The 18424-nt window shown below is 32.1% G+C and overlaps 3 protein-coding genes across 3 annotated transcripts; 1 reads left to right on the forward strand and 2 right to left on the reverse strand.

The window, feature by feature from the left end:
• The first annotated feature begins 5682 nt into the window (after positions 1-5682).
• EXL2 (EXORDIUM like 2) lies at positions 5683-6884 on the forward strand. Its single transcript, XM_012213759.4, has one exon. The coding sequence runs from the start codon at positions 5731-5733 to the stop codon at positions 6619-6621; it is 891 nt and encodes a 296-aa protein (XP_012069149.1). The 5' UTR covers positions 5683-5730; the 3' UTR covers positions 6622-6884.
• Positions 6885-7855: 971 nt separating this feature from the next.
• Positions 7856-12945, reverse strand: LOC105631591 (polyadenylate-binding protein 2). The gene is made up of 6 exons (XM_012213760.4): positions 12787-12945; positions 12518-12620; positions 11461-11528; positions 8496-8687; positions 8231-8358; positions 7856-8123 (listed from the first exon to the last, which is right to left on the reverse strand). Exons 1-6 carry the CDS (start codon positions 12838-12840, stop codon positions 8075-8077), a joined length of 594 nt encoding a protein of 197 aa, XP_012069150.1. The 5' UTR covers positions 12841-12945; the 3' UTR covers positions 7856-8074.
• A 469-nt stretch (positions 12946-13414) lies between these two features.
• On the reverse strand, positions 13415-18033 carry LOC105631721 (ABC transporter G family member 1). The gene is made up of 8 exons (XM_020678399.3): positions 17728-18033; positions 16930-17009; positions 16114-16584; positions 15923-16009; positions 15271-15402; positions 14978-15172; positions 14791-14877; positions 13415-14215 (listed from the first exon to the last, which is right to left on the reverse strand). Exons 1-8 carry the CDS (start codon positions 17978-17980, stop codon positions 13529-13531), a joined length of 1992 nt encoding a protein of 663 aa, XP_020534058.1. The 5' UTR covers positions 17981-18033; the 3' UTR covers positions 13415-13528.
• Positions 18034-18424: the final 391 nt, after the last annotated feature.

Consider the following 18424-nt stretch of genomic DNA (forward strand, 5'->3'; position numbering starts at 1 on the left):
AATCTTATCGTTAGAAAATTAAGAGCTTTTTGAAATGTCGGTAGATTTCTATCTAGCCAGCAATTGTTTAAATATAAAAGATTTATTAGATTCACCCTATCTCAAATTTGTATTGAATCCCCGATTGTAGTGAATTCTTTTTTCTTATATCGCTTAAATTTGTAATTTAAAAGAGTAATTGGCGAATTCAACGAATTTTTTTACATATAACATAATAATTGAATAAAGTTTAAGATAAAAGATGTTATAGTCTTTTTGATTGAAGCTTAAGCATTGTTTTAACATAAACATCTTAGCTCTTTAAATCTAAAAATTACACGATTAATAATAAAATCAGTCTTTTATTAATTAAAATACCTTTTGATTTAGAAAAAAAAAAAAACACTTAATCAATAGAACATACTACCTCCGTTCTATAATACTTATCACATTTGAGAAAATAATTTGTCCAAAATACTAATCACATTTGTGGTTTTAATGAATAATAAATATTTTTTGCCATGTTTACCCTTTGTATGATCAATAATTATTATTTCAATTTAATGATTTTCTTAGAGAATTAATATTAAATTAAAAGTAATACAGTCAATTTATTCAATAATTTATTATAATTTAGACAAATTTAATATTTTTTTAAGGAACGTGGAATTATATGATACATAATTATTTCTTAATAATAGTAATAATGACAAATGTGCTTGAAGACAAAATAATAATGGTAATCTAAAGCCTTATCCTGAAGTTGACCTTTCTTCCTTAATTAAGCCTCCAATTGATTCGTATTGTTAATACTTTAAAGATATGTCAATGTGCTTAATTTTAAAATTAAAAAATCTTAAATATTTTATTAAAAAAATAAATTTACTTCATTCAAAATTATATGATGAAGAGAAAACATATAATTAAAATTTGATAATCCCAACATGTTTATTACTTAATTATATTAAACATCCAATTGAAATTCAAATCCATTTTTCTTTAAAAATTATAAAAATAATTTCTATATAAAAATGAATTTATACTGTTCAAAATTGGTAATTATCAAGTCAATTTATTTGAAGCACATATATATATATATATATATATATATATATATATATATATATATATACATATAAAAACAATATTAGTATAGACCTAAGATATATAGTATCTCATAAAAAAAAAAAAAAAACATAAAAGAAAAGATAATGATAGTACAAACCTATGATATATATACATGTATAGGGTACAACTCACTAAGACATCCATTTATATGGTACAACTTTCGGTTACATGCTTTGTTGATGATCCTCTAGTTTTCATCTAAATATTGTACACGCACGTCCACGGTGGGCCATAGCTTAATTCTTCCAAAATTTGACACGTGTAATAGGGAAGATTTTTTAAGAATCAAGGCATTGCCATGCGCCTGGGATGGGATGATAATTGAAAAGGTACGACAACAATCCGGTCCTACGCATCTAATACAATCCCAAAATCAGCCAATTTGGACCCTGACCTTGTCTTGTTTTTATTAACTTTCACGTGAAACATTACTTCCAGCAATTTACACTTGCTTTCTTTGTTTTTTTTTTTTCTCCTTCCCCGCCTTTTGTTTGTCTATGATTTTTTTTTATATTAAACATTTTGCGATTGAAATAATATTTTAGGCTATATATAAAATAACTGTTCATTTGTACTAAATTATTAATAAATTTAATTTTATAATGAAGAAACTCAAATTTGAAACTCATCATTTTTCACGGTTTATGATTTTCTTTCTTTCACTTTTGTTTGCGAGTAGTATTTGATCTTAAAACATTTTACAGTAGTTTCAACTATATAAGGTGTTTATTATATTTTTGAATTTACAAATTTAATAATATTAATACCCTAATTTTTTATTAGTAATTTTTTTATTATTAAAATTCAGGAAAACTTAATATAGCCAAACATCTAAATTCAGACCATTAGGGCTTTACAATAAACTCAACCTAACTCGAAAATGCTAAATAAAAAAATCTAGTGAACTAAATATCAGCTTGAAATCTCTTCTCGATAAGAAAAAAAAAAAAAAACAATTGAAGAAAATATCATATAGCTTCAATAGTAAAAATCAAATCCAAGTAAAAAAGGACACCGTTGCATCTACCTCTTTTAGTCAAACTATCAAACAAAATGGTTTCTCTCTCAATTTACACACTATGAAATGAGATATTAGCTATGAATTCTAGCATTGCATCAAATTTATTAAAATGTTCCTAACACTTCTAAAGACATTTGTCCTTTTGAGATAGCCAACATATAGCATCTTTCAAATCTGATTCAAGAATTGAAGGGCAGCATTTAAAATCCTAGAGATATGATACCTTTACTGCTTTAAAGCCAGCGAAAAGTTCCGCATTATTAGAATTAAGGACACCCACAGACTCAAAAAATAAACAACGATAGTTCTTTCTGAATTTTTAAGAACTCCACCAGTACCGGACTCAAAAAATATTAATACACCAGTAATGAATGTTTTTCACATTACACGAGTCTTGATTTTCATACTGATCATAAGAACAAAATAATATATTTTAAAAGATTAAAAGTGCTTAATTTTTAATAATATGGGAAAGGAAATATTTAAAATAGTAATCTCTCATCCTAGACTTAGAATAGTACAACGTTTTAAAATGAAAAGGGAAAAATAAAAAGAACAAAAAAAGAAAATGTAATAGATGTAATGGAAAAAGTCACGTGCGGCAATTGCAGGAGATTAGAGAGTTGGACGTCGGCACCGGCCCCATTAAGTAGTGGAGTGTTTGGGAATTTTGCGAAACCCAAAACGCTAAAAAAATAAAAAAAAGCTGTTTTTGGAGAATTTCTATAAGCTGCTGTGTTGCGTCATGTGGGGACGGCGGCAACTTTTTCGCCTCTTGTTTCGAAGAACGCTGTGGACCATTCCCCACCTAAAACTCCAACCCCACCACCACCACCACCGCCACGCCACCACCAACCCACTATGCCTTCTTGGTTTTTTTTATTTTTTATTTTTAACTTCATACAATTATTAATTTACTCTTTTTTTTAACTTCATACAATTATTAATTTACTCCATGTAAATTATAACTTCATGATTGAATTGAGCAAAAATTGTTAAGAAAAAAAACACAATTAAATTCCATGTGTGATACAAAAATAAAAAAAAAAAGAGAAATTTCGTGATTTAATAAGAATAATTAAAATAAATACTCTATCTATCTCATTTTATTTGCATGGTTTGACAAAACACACATATTAAGAATTTAGTCAGTAAAAATTATTTTGCTCTTCTTTACCTTTAATAAGTCATTAAAATACTAAATTTAAAAATTTTGCAAATATTTTAGAACATCCAAAAAAAATAATAAATAAATAAAAAGAACGTAGGAAATAATACTTTTTTGATTGAATAGTTTTTTGATAATTTTTTCCATATTCTAAGAAGAAAAAATTAAATATGATTTCTAAAATTAACAGTCAAATTAATGAATGAGAGTCTTAATTTCAAAACTAATTATAGCACATCAAACCCAGTGGTAAATTCAAATCTCCTATTCTCTAATCTCATAAAAAAAACTAATTATAAGATTTTTAATTTATGATTCCGTCAATATTTAGTCATTCTGTCCATAATAATCTATTTTGATTGTCAATTAATTGAAAAATCAATCTTTGAGTTATATAGGTCCTAGTCAAACTAACAATGAAGTTTTTAAATTTATAATTTTATTAACACTTTGATTATATGCTTTAGAATGTAAGATAAAAATGTTCATAAGATCATAAGTTAAGATTAACTAATTTATTTTTTTGTGGAAAAGCAAAAAAAAAAAAAAAAAAAAAAAACAAAAGAAAAAAATTTCCATTGATTACAGAAAATAATAAATCCTCAGTGTGGGCGTGGCACAAGAAAAAATATTTTCACATGTAGAAGCTCACAGGCGGAGCATCGGGAATTACGCATCTCTCACGAGTCCCATTTAAAAAAATAAACATAAGTGATTTGAAAAAAATATGAGATTATTATGATCTAAGATTTTAAATCAAGTGAACAATATATTATATAAATTCATAAGTAAGATTAATAATAGAGATCAAATAATAAAAATAATTAATATATTGTTAAAATTTTCCTTAAAAAAAATTATATGAAATTAGTATTTAAATAAATACAAATTATTTATTTTACAAATAATTTTTTGATAAAGTATAATCAAACTGCACAAAATCGACCTAATCAATTAAAATTAATTATTGCTGTCTTTTTATTGTAAAGAAATCTTTCGTTATGGATCATGCGTGGACTTAAAGTAATAAAAACAAATAAAAAGAACCACTGAAACACTACCCTGTCTTGAAGTCTGCACCTGCACCCACCCTACATAAACTCTTAAAACAGCTGATGTCATCTCATCCATCAACTCCTCTCCCAATGGCCCTGTGGGCCCCAGCTGCCTCTTTCTCCAATTATGCAGTAGCTGTGATAGTCCTGCGTCATACCTTATAGCCTCCTGTACCAAACTTCAGATTAAAAATCAGAGCCTTTTGTGGGCCCGTTCCTGGATGCAATGAATCATGATGGACGGTCGTTTTGGATCCACGGCGATGATCGTTTCAGATGGCCAATGGGTCCACTTGATGTTGCTTTGGTTTTATTTTTCTTTGAGAAATAGAAAACTTCTTTTGAAAAATAAGTAAAAATATAAAACAACAAATTAATGCAAATATCTCAAAATTATTTAGAGAATAAGGAAAAACGCTAATCATACAAGAAAGTAAACGTTTAGCAAAATTTTTAAACTTTTGGAGGCCAATGTGTATATTTTTTAATAAATTAACAATTATTTAGAGGTGAAAAATAGAACTTTGAAAAATTTAGAGACCATCAATCTCAACTTTACAAATAAATCCGTCCCTAATCTTAATATAAATTTTAATTAATTATAAAATAATATAATCAAATATATTTTTAATTCGTTGTTCGTTATATGAAAATATTCTTACTTCTAATATAAACATATTAAGAAAAATTAATTAATATAATTTCAAATTTTCTCCATATACAATAATAAATATTAAAAAAAACCCTAATTAGGTGCTATCAGCTTAATATATTAATTCTTCAAAATAACTTAATATATTTATTCATTATTAAAAGATTACATTTAGATCAGATTCTTCTACCACCAATATTTGCAGTACATGACCACTTATTTTATAAGCAACAACGTTATCCAAAAGGACCAAACATCTTCCCTCCCCTTTTTTACTTTCTCATAATTTTGCCAAAAAAATCATAATGGCGTGGGAATAATGTTCATTTTTAACATTATGTGTCCAGATTATTGAATAGTGTTATGGGGATTTGTGCACAGTAAAAATAAAAAGGGTAAAAATCAGTAACACCGTAGGCACAAAGTTACACGCTGCATGATGACTCACATCACCATCTACTGCCATGCTATGAGTCTAAACTCTATAGTATCTATCCAAACCCAACTCCTCTGTAGACCTCCATGTCACCATTCGAGAACCTTACAGCCTGGCAAAGACTCCTCTTCACACTCACTACCCAGTCAAATACTTCCACGTGGTATTTCTTGATGTTGACACAATTCCCCCAACAGCTGTCACCCTTTACTCTTCCCTTCTCCATATAAATACTTGAATTCTTCCCCAATTTGAATTCATCTGTCTCACAGTTCTCTTCCCCTGTAAGCTATGGCATCTTCTTCTATTTACCGTTTTGCCATTCTTCTTCTCTTCTGTTTTATCACTCCTTTGTTTTCTGCCGTAGTTGAAGAACAGCCTCTGGTTCTAAAGTACCATAACGGTGTTCTCTTGAAAGGAAACGTTACCGTTAATCTAATATGGTACGGTCAGTTCAGTCCTGCCCAAAGGTCGATAATCGTCGATTTCATTAACTCTTTGAGCTCTAAAAGAGCTCCGGTGCCTTCCGCTGCTACCTGGTGGCAGACGACTGAGAAGTACCGCGGTGGCTCGTCTACTCTCAAAGTTGGCCATCAAATCCTACATGAACAGTATACACTGGGCAAAATCCTTAAGACATCGCATTTGCTTGCTTTGGCTTCTAAAACGAACTTCGCTATGGACTCTATTAACGTCGTTTTGACGTCGAAGGACGTTGCCGTCGATAGATTTTGCATGAGTAGGTGTGGGACTCACGGGTCGTCCCGCGGGTCAGCTAAGGGAACTTACATTTGGGTCGGTAACTCGGAAACTCAGTGCCCGGGTCAATGCGCCTGGCCTTTTCACCAGCCTATTTATGGTCCACAAACTCCGCCGTTAGTGGCGCCTAACGGAGACGTTGGAGTTGACGGTATGATCATTAACTTGGCTACTCTTTTGGCCAACACCGTTACCAACCCTTTTAACAGCGGCTATTACCAAGGCCCACCCACTGCTCCTCTCGAAGCAGCCTCAGCCTGTACTGGTAAATTCGGAACCGGGTCATATCCAGGATATCCGGGCCGGGTCTTGGCGGATAAGGCGACGGGGGCTAGCTTTAACGCACACGGAGTCAATGGAAGGAAGTATCTGTTACCAGCCATGTGGGACCCTCAGACAAATGCATGCAAGACGCTCGTTTGATGGAGAGACGTGGCATGAAACGCTAAGAGAATGTACACGTGACCGATTTCGGTGTACTGTAATGTAGATAAATGAAAGGTGGGGATAACATAGCGGGATGGAAATAGAGTTTTTCAATTTTTTTTTTTGTTTAATATTTTGTACTGGTATTGTCCATAGGCGGAGGACGGGGGGTTTGTCGTGTTGCGTGACGTGTAAAATAGATTTTCAAAAAGGAAGGAGGGTAAAAAAGTAATAAAAAGTAAATATTTTATTATATATAATATTGTTATAAAATTGGGATTGGCTTTTGTGAATTTTTTTTTTTTTTTTTTTTTTTTGTGTTATAAGGAAGGAGAAGGGAATGCTTTAAGAAAGGTGTTGGGGGCTGGGAGACCATTATGACTGCTTCAAGAGAGGGAGGGGGGAAATGATTAGGTGCATCTCATAAGCACTAGAATTGTTGGTCGTTATGGAATGGTGGGAGTGGGACCTTGAGGAAGAGAAGGAAACAAAGGACACAAGGATAAGATCAAAGTGTAGTGTATTTATTATTCTTCTTGCAAACGAATGATAACGAAAATTTTGGTTAAAGAATGCGTGAGAGCCCGTGAATCTTCGATTGGAAGCTAAAGGTAGCAGAATCTCACAATATTAATTTGGTGCAACTTCAGATTTTTATATTGTCTTTACATGTTTGACGTTATGGATGGAACTTGGAAGGAAGATAAAAGTATGTCATGTAATAATTTGGCATCTTGCCCCTGCAGACAGGTCGGAAGATAGAAATGGAGAATTCGTGGTTGCAAAATTATTGAATGAAAAAATTCAGAAATTTTTTGGCACGACTCGGGAGCTTAAAAATAAATCTTGTAAAAAAAAGAAAAAAGTTTTCCTTTCAATAAAAAACTAAAATAATTAATAATGTGCACAATTTCAAGAAAACTAAATTCAATCGCTATTTATATCAACACAACCAGTCACCAGACAAAATATTAATGATTGCATGAAATATGGAGCTTGAGTTTTGATAAATATAGTAAGCAAATACACCATGAGAATGCAGTAAAAACAGCATTTGTTCAAAAAACCACAGTTCATGCATGAACCATTTTAAAAAAAAAAGGGCCGGTTTATAGACAGCAAGGCTGAACAAAGGATCCTAAAAGAAAAGGCCAAAACGTTGGGGATGACACAACCTATTTCAACCAGCAGCAGAGAACTTCCAAGCAGGAATATGTTTTTATCAAGCATGGACTGCAAAATCATAAGATGCATTGTCTATCGAAAACTAAAATGATCCAAACTTCTCGCATATTCCACCATATTAATACAAGCAGCAAATTCTGCCATTGCCTTTTGGTCTTTCCAAAACATTAAGATCCATGACATACAAGGACAAGCTAAATATATGTATATATAGCAGTTTTTATGTATCTTGTTGAAAGCAATGCCCCCCCAAGCAAGATACCTTTCAGTTATAGGGGCTGTATCGCATAGGCATTCTGAATCTTGGAACCTTCCTGCAACAAATAGAAAATTGCTAAAAGTTCATCATTTAAAATAGAGACAGAATAGGCTTAAGTTCATTTATGAAAACAATTTAAAAGCACTTTTTCAATAAGCTTACCCATATCCATAAGGAGAGTAGAAATAAGGAGGCATATGTGTGCCCCTGGGTGGAAACCCCATATAAGGGTTGGATCGACGGGGACGAAACTGCTTCATCCCTGGTACATTGGTTCTTTTAGCAGTTACCTAGCACAATACAAAAATCAATTAAAGATAATATAAAAAAAGCCCAGGTTGAAAAATGATAAATGGAGAAAAGGAAAATTGGATCATTGACTTGAGGCCAGTACAAGATGAGTGGACAAGAAAATGATTTGTTTTACCTTCAATTGGCGGCCATGTAGTTCAGATTCATTCAGAAGGAGAGCCTCTTGAACAGCCTCTGCCTCAAGAAATTCCACGTAAGCATAACCCTTTGGTTGGCCATACTTGTCAGTGCGGATGGTGACCCTATTCACTGTTCCACATGATTGGAAATGCTGCTGCACTTCTTCAGGGTTGCAAGAATAGTCCACCTGTGATCAAGGTAACCACTAACGTTTACAGATGAGGGAGTAACTTACAAATTCAACAAAAACATGAGCAATCAGGAAAGCAGCTAGCCCATTCCTTAAACAGTCGTGCAAGCAACTAGTTTGACATGAATCAGATAAACTATAGCTACTCTTGTTGTCTTTCACCATACTGTTGTTATATGCCAACATTAGAAGTTTACAGTATCGAATTCCTGCAAACCCATTATTTTTATTTCAAACAACCAAAACAATATAGAGATAATACGACCTAGGTACACCAATAAAACCCATTCTCAAGTCTATTTACAGGCTATGAAAGAGGAAACAACCATGAGTTCAAAACAGGTTGAGAAATGCTACTCAATGAAATGCTACTGTCACCCAATGCATACACATTAATTGAAGATTTATAAAGAGACCTACTACAAAACAAGGTTGAGAAATGCTAACTCGAGACACCAACTACTTTTTCATTGTTGTTATACATCGCTGCAGGCTGACAGTGATTGGTTTGTTCACATTTATTTACTTAAACACTTGGTTCTGAAAATAGATTTGTTTAGTCACTCGTCTGAGTAGGAAAGGAGATAGATAACAATACTTGGAAAGAAATCAGATATCCCTATCTATCCCAAGCGAGGAGAAGAAAGGGAGATCAAAGACCTCTCACCAGAAGCAGCAAAATGCCTACACATTCCTCGAGCATAACCTCCATGACAAGCAGCACTGTGGGCTTGTACTTTGTACATTGTTAGTCTTCAACCTTCCAGCATGTTACTCCTCATACCTGATTGAGTCTAGGCTGAAGGATTCCTGAACATCTTTTCCTTTGTCTATCCCAGCCCAAGAACTCGCTCAAGTTTTACTCAACCAACATTCTCTAATCGAAACTTTCTTTCTGCTATGATTGAAAGATTTTGGCATTTATCACCTCCCCCCTTTACTTCTTTTCTTTTTCTAGTTTTTTTTTTTTTTTTTCAAAGTATTGGTTTCAAAAGCCCGAATTTTCTTTTTCTTTCCTTTTTTTTTTTTTTTCAAAATTTCATGCTTATTGTTTTCTCTGCCATGTTTTCATTTGCACTTTTTTTTTACTACCCAGCTATTAATACCATAAACTCTTTGACCCAATCCCAGAACTAGCTAATCAGAAACTTGAAGAATGAAGCCTGACCTGCGATTGTAGTCAAAGAAGAAAGTCAAAGGAGGATTTTAAAGCTGAGATTAAAACTCAAAGCCCATACAAGTTATACAGAGAATGCTAAATTCCGAGAGCAAGAAGATTAAACATCTTCACTGAACTGAGGAAAGGATAACAGTTAAAAAAATAGACCTGGAAATCAGGCAATTCTGTTCTAAGCAGTTGTATTTATTATCAAATGCATTTGGATTTCTTTATCAAGCTGAAATTATAAATGTCACTACATTTAGACCATCTAATTAATGGTGGTGTTATCAGCTCAAATCCATATAACTGCAGAGAAGGAAAATTCATTTTACCAAAAAATTCAAATTAAAGAGAAGAAAATCAGCTGAAACATGCAAGAGAAAGCTAATGCTAAAACCCCCCCCAGTGACATCCAAAAACCCCTTTGAATTCATCAAAATTCCATTTCCAGGATAAAAACCATTTCACGACAAGGTTCAGGGGCACAATCCACCTAGGATAAAGCCTCATGGAAAACCATAACCAGAGGCTCATTATTGCTTTATGTATGTGTGTGTGAGTGTGTGTGTGTGTCTATATACATAAATACAAAAAACTAAACGAGAGTATATGCAAAATAGATGAGTTTTATCTTTTTGTAATGTTTGTTTCTTGATCCAGCTGCTCATAATTGATCACTGCACAGTCTTCCATGTAATGTGCCCCTTCCGACGCATTTAACTGTCCAACTCTCGCATTTTAGGACTTATATTTAATGTAGCAAAAATGTGTGAAAAATGGATTTTTGGAAAATTATGAGAATTTCCATATTATACCACTTGTACGACAGAAAATGGGATGAAGAGGCTTGCTACCGTCATCTTTCTCTTTCTGCCTTTCTTCCTACTTCCTCCTTTCAGTATAAACTATAAACACAATTTTATATGTCCAGTCATCTGTAATGTAAATAAACGCTAAGCAGATTCCTAGGGTTCACCTTCTTTCTCTCTGCTTCTTCTATTTCATAAGCCTCCAAGTAAGGAAAAAAAATTAAATGCACGCCCTAAAGCTCAATGACGACTAATAGGTGAAGTAGATGTTTTAATCATATAATGATGAAAACTCAGCCCTTTCATTGGGCACAGGGTTCAGGATAAGCAGTGGGGGAGACAACAAAACCGACAATTTGTAATCTAACGTGAACTTCCTTAACATCACGAGCAAGCTGTTCAGAATCACTGAAAATGTATCCGCTAGTTAAAACAACACACCATATGATGAAGTCTAAAAATGAAATGCATGTTTTGGATCAGAATTAGTTGTTAGATCAAAATCAACAGATATACTGTGTCCTCATCCTCATTACTCTTGTGAAAAATATTTCAAAGCATGAACGATGAACAATGAACACTAAAACCTGCCATTTTCCTAGAGTCAAAAAAACATGCACACATTACAGAAGATGCATGCATAGACATCTAACAGTCACTAATATGCAAGCACTTGCAAACATTCACCTCCCTGAAGGCTAATGCTAATATGCAGTTATGAAGTGCAGACATGAATTTACATTTCATGGCTTTTATAACAATGAAAACCAAAATGTTAAAAAAGGAAAAGTGACCTCACATTGCCAACAAACACTGATCGAGAATCAACTTCCTCTCTACTTGCTTGAGATGTACCAGCAGCAGGATCTAGTTGCACAAAATGAATAAGACAGAAGGCCAGGGAGAGAAATGTCATAAGGCCATAGTTAGTGATCTTTATGGTAATTTCTCTTATTTACCTTATTTCAACAAATAAAAAATAAGCATAAAACAATCATAAATCGAGAAATTCAATAAAAAGATTGCAGCGTTCATTCACAATCTCATCAACTTATATTAATAACAAAATATTGTTGAAGCATGTTAGGTGGTTGCATTGTCACTGCTAAACACATAGAATAACAATTTTAGTCACTGAAAGTGCTTGGAAGGAATAACAAATACAATCCTGTCGATCACCTACTGATTCAAATCTATAAAGATTCTCATCCCTATGGAAATTCTTACAAATTTGCGAATGAATAGAATTCTACATCTCAAATATGATCAAGTTACAACTGCAGAAGAGAAACTAAAAAATGTAACACGTATTTTTATTTTTAAATAGGAGCTCTAAACTTTATTACATTACATTCCTCTGAAATTTCATCCTTCCTAAATTCCCAATGAACAAATCTCATTCAAGATTCCAATCACATGTGGAAAAAGAAACTAATGAGTTCATCATCTATACACAAACCACACCATAAAGGTAAATCAATTCTTCTAGTATCCATTATAAACTCATCAATCATGGCAAGATCTAGCCTGGTTCTAACTAACCAAAAACTGTCATAACAAAAATGCCTTAATTTTCAACACATACAATTTTATGAAGCAATCAAACACGATCAAAATCTTTACAGATTGAATAACTTAAAATAGAACCTTAATATGCATTTGACATAATGGATGTACAACTTCAGAGATACAAATAACTAGAAATATACAATCTCGCAACCAAAAAAAGAACAAAATGAAAACGTATAGAAATAATGAACGCATTGAATCAATTATTTCATTTACCTACTCTCAATAATACATTTGCATATAAACATAAACATAAATATTCTTGAAAAAAATTGTATAAATGGTACCTTGCGCAGAACCCATCTCCTTCTCGACTTTGGCTTGCATCTCCCGCAGAGCAGCAGCTTCATCCTCCATTTCTTTCAATCTCTTCTTCATGTCATCGAGCTCCTGCAATTGATTACAGAGGAGAACAAAATAAAAGGAAAAACACCCAAATTAGGGTTTCATGTGAATTGAACAATGGGAAATTTAGGCAGCACATAATATCAGGACAAGAAAGATCCAAGAAAAGAATGAAAGAAACAGAAGGAAAGTGAAGGCTCATAGAAATAACCGGTACAGCTTCGTTGTCATCTGTCCCAGCCATGAGCGTATCCTCTGCCTCCATTTTTTCTCTGTTTCTCTCTCTGTCCCTGATGGTAGCGATACCAAATAACAAAATCTATGATCTTTCTGTTTTTATTACATATAGGGTTGATATTTTTGGACATAAAATTGAATTAGAAAAGATGTTATAATGTTAAATATATTATTACATTAAAAAATATTATATTTTTAACATATTTTTCAATTGTAGCATAACTTTTATTTTTTTAACAAAAAATACAAATTTAATTAATTAATTTTAGTGTGGTCTTCAATTTCTTTTAGGGGAAATCTTCAATTAAAATTCTAATCAATTTTAAATGAAATTTAAATATATGAATTACGTGTCTTATCAATTAAAAAAAATTGATAAGGATTTAAGCCTAAAAAATCTTTCTTTCTTTTCTTTTTATGAGAATTTAATAAGAAACGGAGATGATAGGAGACTTTACGGTGAAATAATGCATTTAACTTAATTATTTAAATTTATAAGATTGAAATTCTTACTTGATATTTTTATTTGAAAATAAAAACAACTTATATTACTAAATTTTTATTTAGATGGCTTCAATATACTAAAATTGAAGTTTAGAAACTTTATAAACATATTATGACATTGAAAAAAGACACAAGAAGCAAACAAAATTCATCCTCGTACATTGTACCTTGTACAATTACAATTACATAGTAATAAAACTCATATGCTAATTCTACAAAATCTCCACATGTAAAGGTGTAGCCATAGGATTCTCCATAACTTGTATTGTTTGCTTAGGAGGCACTGACATAAAATCACTAATCAAAGGCTTAACCTTCTCCTTAATCTTTATAATAACCAAAAACAAAACCCTATATAAAACAACCATTCCAAACAAAATGGCAAGATCAACCCATTTAGAATAACTCAATTCCACTTGCCAATCATCTCTCAAAATCTCTTCACCACTTATCATCTTTGGCCCTCCTGATATATAATTTGCAAATTTTAGCCCTTCAAATTCATTTTTAAACAAACCTTGGTATGCATATCTATGGAAAGCAATATAATACATTGGGTATTTCCAAAATGGTATTGGAAGGTCATTAGGTAACCTGAAAAACCCACCAGCTAACATCATTAGTCCTTGAAGCCCTGCTCCAGTTATTATACCCATTAGAAAATTGGGCACAAGACCTGCCACAATCATCATTAAGCTTTCAACTAGCATCAGACATGCTAATATTGCTAAAATGAAGAATATGAAGTGTTCAATTCCCCTTTGTAGTCCAGGAAGATAATAAGTTACTGCTCCTGGAATTAGTGATATTAGTACCAAATATGGTATTCCAGAAAAAGTGTTGCCAACTACAAATGCAATGGTTCCATAATGCCCATTTAACGTTTCCCTTTGAAATACCTGCATTGCATAAGAGAAAGAATCTTGAATTAGTATTTTTTTTTTTTTCCATTGACTATTGCATTACAGGTATGTTCGGCTATAATTTTTTAAGTAGTAAAAACGCTAAACACTATTTTTCGTTGTTTGGTTGTAATATTGAAAATTAGTTAAAAATATTAAAATCTTTATCTCATAAGACCATAAAAAATATTAACAATAATAGAAATTTTATAATTTAAAAATTTTATTCTTAAATATGAAAAAAATACAAAAAAATGTAAATTATAAAAGTCGCTGGTGGCCGGTGGTGGTGGTCGGTGGCAAATGGTGACTGGTGGTAGTGACTATAATGATTAATAAATTAAAAAATATAGATTTATAAGGTTTACCAATATCCAGAAAATATTTTTCTCTCGAAAATGGAAAATTGTTTTCCTTAAAAAATGACTTAATTTTCCTTTGATCAGAAAAATATTGTCCGTTGACTTATTTTCCTTAACGCCCCAAACAACAGAAAATTATAAAAAATATTTTTCTGCAAGTTATTTTATTAAATCAAATGGAGCCTAAAATTGAAAAAGATCAGCGTATACCTTCATGTCCTCCACAAAAGAAGGGAATCCACCAATGGTCATGAACGTTAAGAAAGAAGCTATAAACGCCAACAATGAGCATCTATCCTGAAATATTTGATTTGACAGAACAAAAATAAATTAACCAATCATTAAGCCAATTTCATATATTGTTATTGTCCATATCCTATATTTTGTATCTTATTACCTTAATGGAGTTATAACTAAATCCAAGGTGAGAAAAAAGAGTGGCAAGGCCAATAGCTAGGGCAATATAAATAGCAAGACGCAGCCAGTAATAACCCAGATCACGAAACATGTTTATAGATGATCTTTTTGTAAGAACGACACATTGAATGAAGAAGCTAGCACGCTGTCTTTTCTTTTCCAATGCTCCAAAATCCTGCAATATCCATTTCATTTTCAATCTTCGTTTCTTTCTTACATAAATAAGGTTGTTTTTGGTTTGTAGATAAAAAACCTTGTTCACTACGTACTCACTTGTTTATGTTTACATATTTCGGCTACTTGCCTTCGAACTTCTTGACAATTGTTGGATGATTTGTATGACTTTGTAAGAATAGTGATTGCTTCCTCTGTGGTCATTGCACCTCCTAAACCTTCTTCAGGATCCTGTTAATTTTGTACAAAACACAATCAATCACCGTTCTTAAGTATCCTAAGAGTTTAGTTTTAAGATAATATAGTACTCAGGCTCAGGATACAATATTGAGATTTAGACGTCCAATATTGAGATTTTGCTAATAGTCTGTCTCACAAAAAATGTTATCTTTTTCAATTCTATCGTCAAGACGAACTTTACTTGCAAGATTAAGGGTTTGAAATTTAAAATCAACACTATTGTTGAAAAGATTTTACTTAAATATTACCCCAGTTCAAACGTGGAAACATATATGGAAACTAATATATCACTTGTATATTGGTTTTATTCGATTTAGCTTGGTTAGTTAACAATATGAATTTTGATTCTGAATAGTTCAAAATAACCAAATCAGGGTTTGAGTCGGTTCACATTTAGTTCAAACTATAAAACCAAACCAAATTAGTCTCACAAATTATATATATATATATATATATAAACACTTGGCCTAAAATAAAACCAAATACTTAAAAGAGTGAATAATATATATACCTTTTCAAAATCTTTGTTTATGGTTTTCAAGAAATGATCGGAAGGGTTGCGTAGAGTAGGGCAAGGGAACCCATTCAAAGCAAAGAACTGTGTATTTGATGCAAAAACAAAAAACAAAAAGTTAGTTAATATTTAAAATTTAAATTCATTGACTAACTAAATTCTGCAACTAATATAAACTATATATTTACCTGATTAGCAGCAGAAGCAGGGCCAAAATAGACAACTTTACCAGAAGAAAGGAGACAAAGAGTATTAAAAAGTTCAAACACTTCAGTACTAGGTTGATGAATAGATGCAATTATAGTTCTTCTAATCCCATCTTTTTGCTCCAAAGTAGCAATTCTGCTCATAACATAATAAGAAGCTGCACTGTCAAGGCCACTTGTGGGCTCATCAAGAAAGAGAAGTTTAGGGTGTGTTAAAATCTCAATGCAAATGCTAACTCTCCTCTTTTGTCCACCACTTAGGCCTTTAGCTCCCCAACCTCCAATTCTTGTGTTGACTGAATCTTGTAAACCCATTTCTCTTATTGTCCTTTCTGCTCTTTCTTTCTTTTCTTTCTTTGACATTGAGTCTGGCAATTGAAGCTGAGCTGAGTAGTAAACAGCTTCTTTTACAGTTAATGTTGTGATCAAGGTGTCATCTTGAGTTACATATGCCTAGTTGCAATGGCCGATCCAGGAAAAAAATTTTCCGGAGTCAATATATAATAAACTATAATAAAGAAAGTTTATTCGAAATTTTAAGAGGGATCAATTGAAAAAAAAAAATACATGTATATCAAAAAGAAATTGCGAAAAAAGAGGAGTCAATCGACCCTGTTTCTATAATATATATCCGCCACTGCCTAGTTGACAGTAACTTCCAATTAGTCAAGATGGAATTGAGCTTTCAATTGTAAGACAAGGTGATTATTCTTGAATACCCTCGCTAAAAAGTTTAGATGTTTTTCTTTTAATTTCTTCCATTTTTATTTGAAAAAAAAAAAAAAAAAAGCTTCTTACTGATGTGCCATAAGCCAGCCTTTCTTTATGACCGTTGATTAGAATATCTCCTGTTTGTTTTGTACTTGAACTTAGTCTTCCTGCAGCAAATATGTATTTTATAATTAAATTACTAAGAAATTAAAAAAAATTCAATTTAAATCATATAGTGTCCCAAAGCATTCAAAAAATAAATCCAAATGAAGGGCAAATTAATTAATAATGGAAGTCCAAAAATGATATTTGCTGGATTTGTTTGATGTTCTTTTTTCCAAAGGAAACAAAATTATGTTAATTTATTTCTGTGGTGGCCATTGCATTCCTTATGAAGTTATATCTATCCTTTTAAGTCAAATCTTGATGAAAATGGGAACTAGCTACATAACAATCTTATTCTGTCGAAAGTGTTAAAATAAATGCTGTAAAAATTTGAGTTTTTTAAATACACTAAACAGGCAAATGGAGTCACCTTTGAGTAACTATATGTTGGCAAAGATATGTTTATGTACAGCAAAGCAATTATTGAGAAAATGATATAAAAGGTGATCAAAGGAACGAAACATCCCAAATTTGCAGGCTCCAGAGATGGTTGAAAAACCACTATTTATATGAAAAAATATTGATTTATATTTAAGATTTTGTATTTTTATCGTAGAAGCAGTTTTCAAACTGTTTTCCAATGTAACAGAATTTCAAGCAAATCCACTATTTTCTACATATGTTACTAATTTTCTGGTTAACTGAACTCTTTCAAGAATTTGTTTGGGATTCTTGAAAAAAAAGAAAGAAGGAAAGAAGGAAGAAAAGAACTGTTTCCACCTGCTAATGCATCAAGAAGAGTAGACTTGCCACAACCAGAAGGACCCATTATAGCCAATAACTGTCCAGGCTGAGCACAGCCAGTTACCCCTTGAAGGATTGCCTTACTGCTTTTTTTCCCGCATGAAACAGTCACCCACAGATCTTCCCATGTCAAGGAAACACCATCAGTGACACCTCCTCTTCTGTTATTGATGGTTTCCATTTCTAATGCAGTCACTATTTCTTGGTTTGTCTGAAGAGAAGCCATCATATGTGTGTTTTTGTGTTTTAGTTCTGTGGGAGAGAGTGTTGGTTTGTATTGGGTAGGGTAGCATTTATAGGGGTCAATGAGCTTGTGAATCCGGTGGTTTCTATAATGACGTCCCGTAAATTCAAGTAAAAATAAAGTAGTTTTTATAAAATATTAATGATGTTGTATCTTTTAATTCATCATTTTTATAACTGAAATAACACTCTGAAATAATACTGCGGACGACACAATATGATAGCACGTGATTATCATTCAAATTCGAGGTATATAATTGTTAAACTGACGGTGTGAGCGCTTGTACATGATACGTCAGCTTTGACAAGCAAATCCACTAACAAGTAATAAAAAAAAAAAATTCAGCCTTTCTAGTTAGTTATGCTAATTCATAGCTTTGAGTTTTTAAAATTCGATTGCAAAAAAACTATATATATTTTTTTGTTTGAA

Source organism: Jatropha curcas, chromosome 6 (genome assembly GCF_041381405.1).
Source record: "Jatropha curcas cultivar XTBG-Jc1 chromosome 6, XTBG_Jcur_1.0, whole genome shotgun sequence".
Lineage (NCBI taxonomy): Eukaryota > Viridiplantae > Streptophyta > Magnoliopsida > Malpighiales > Euphorbiaceae > Jatropha > Jatropha curcas.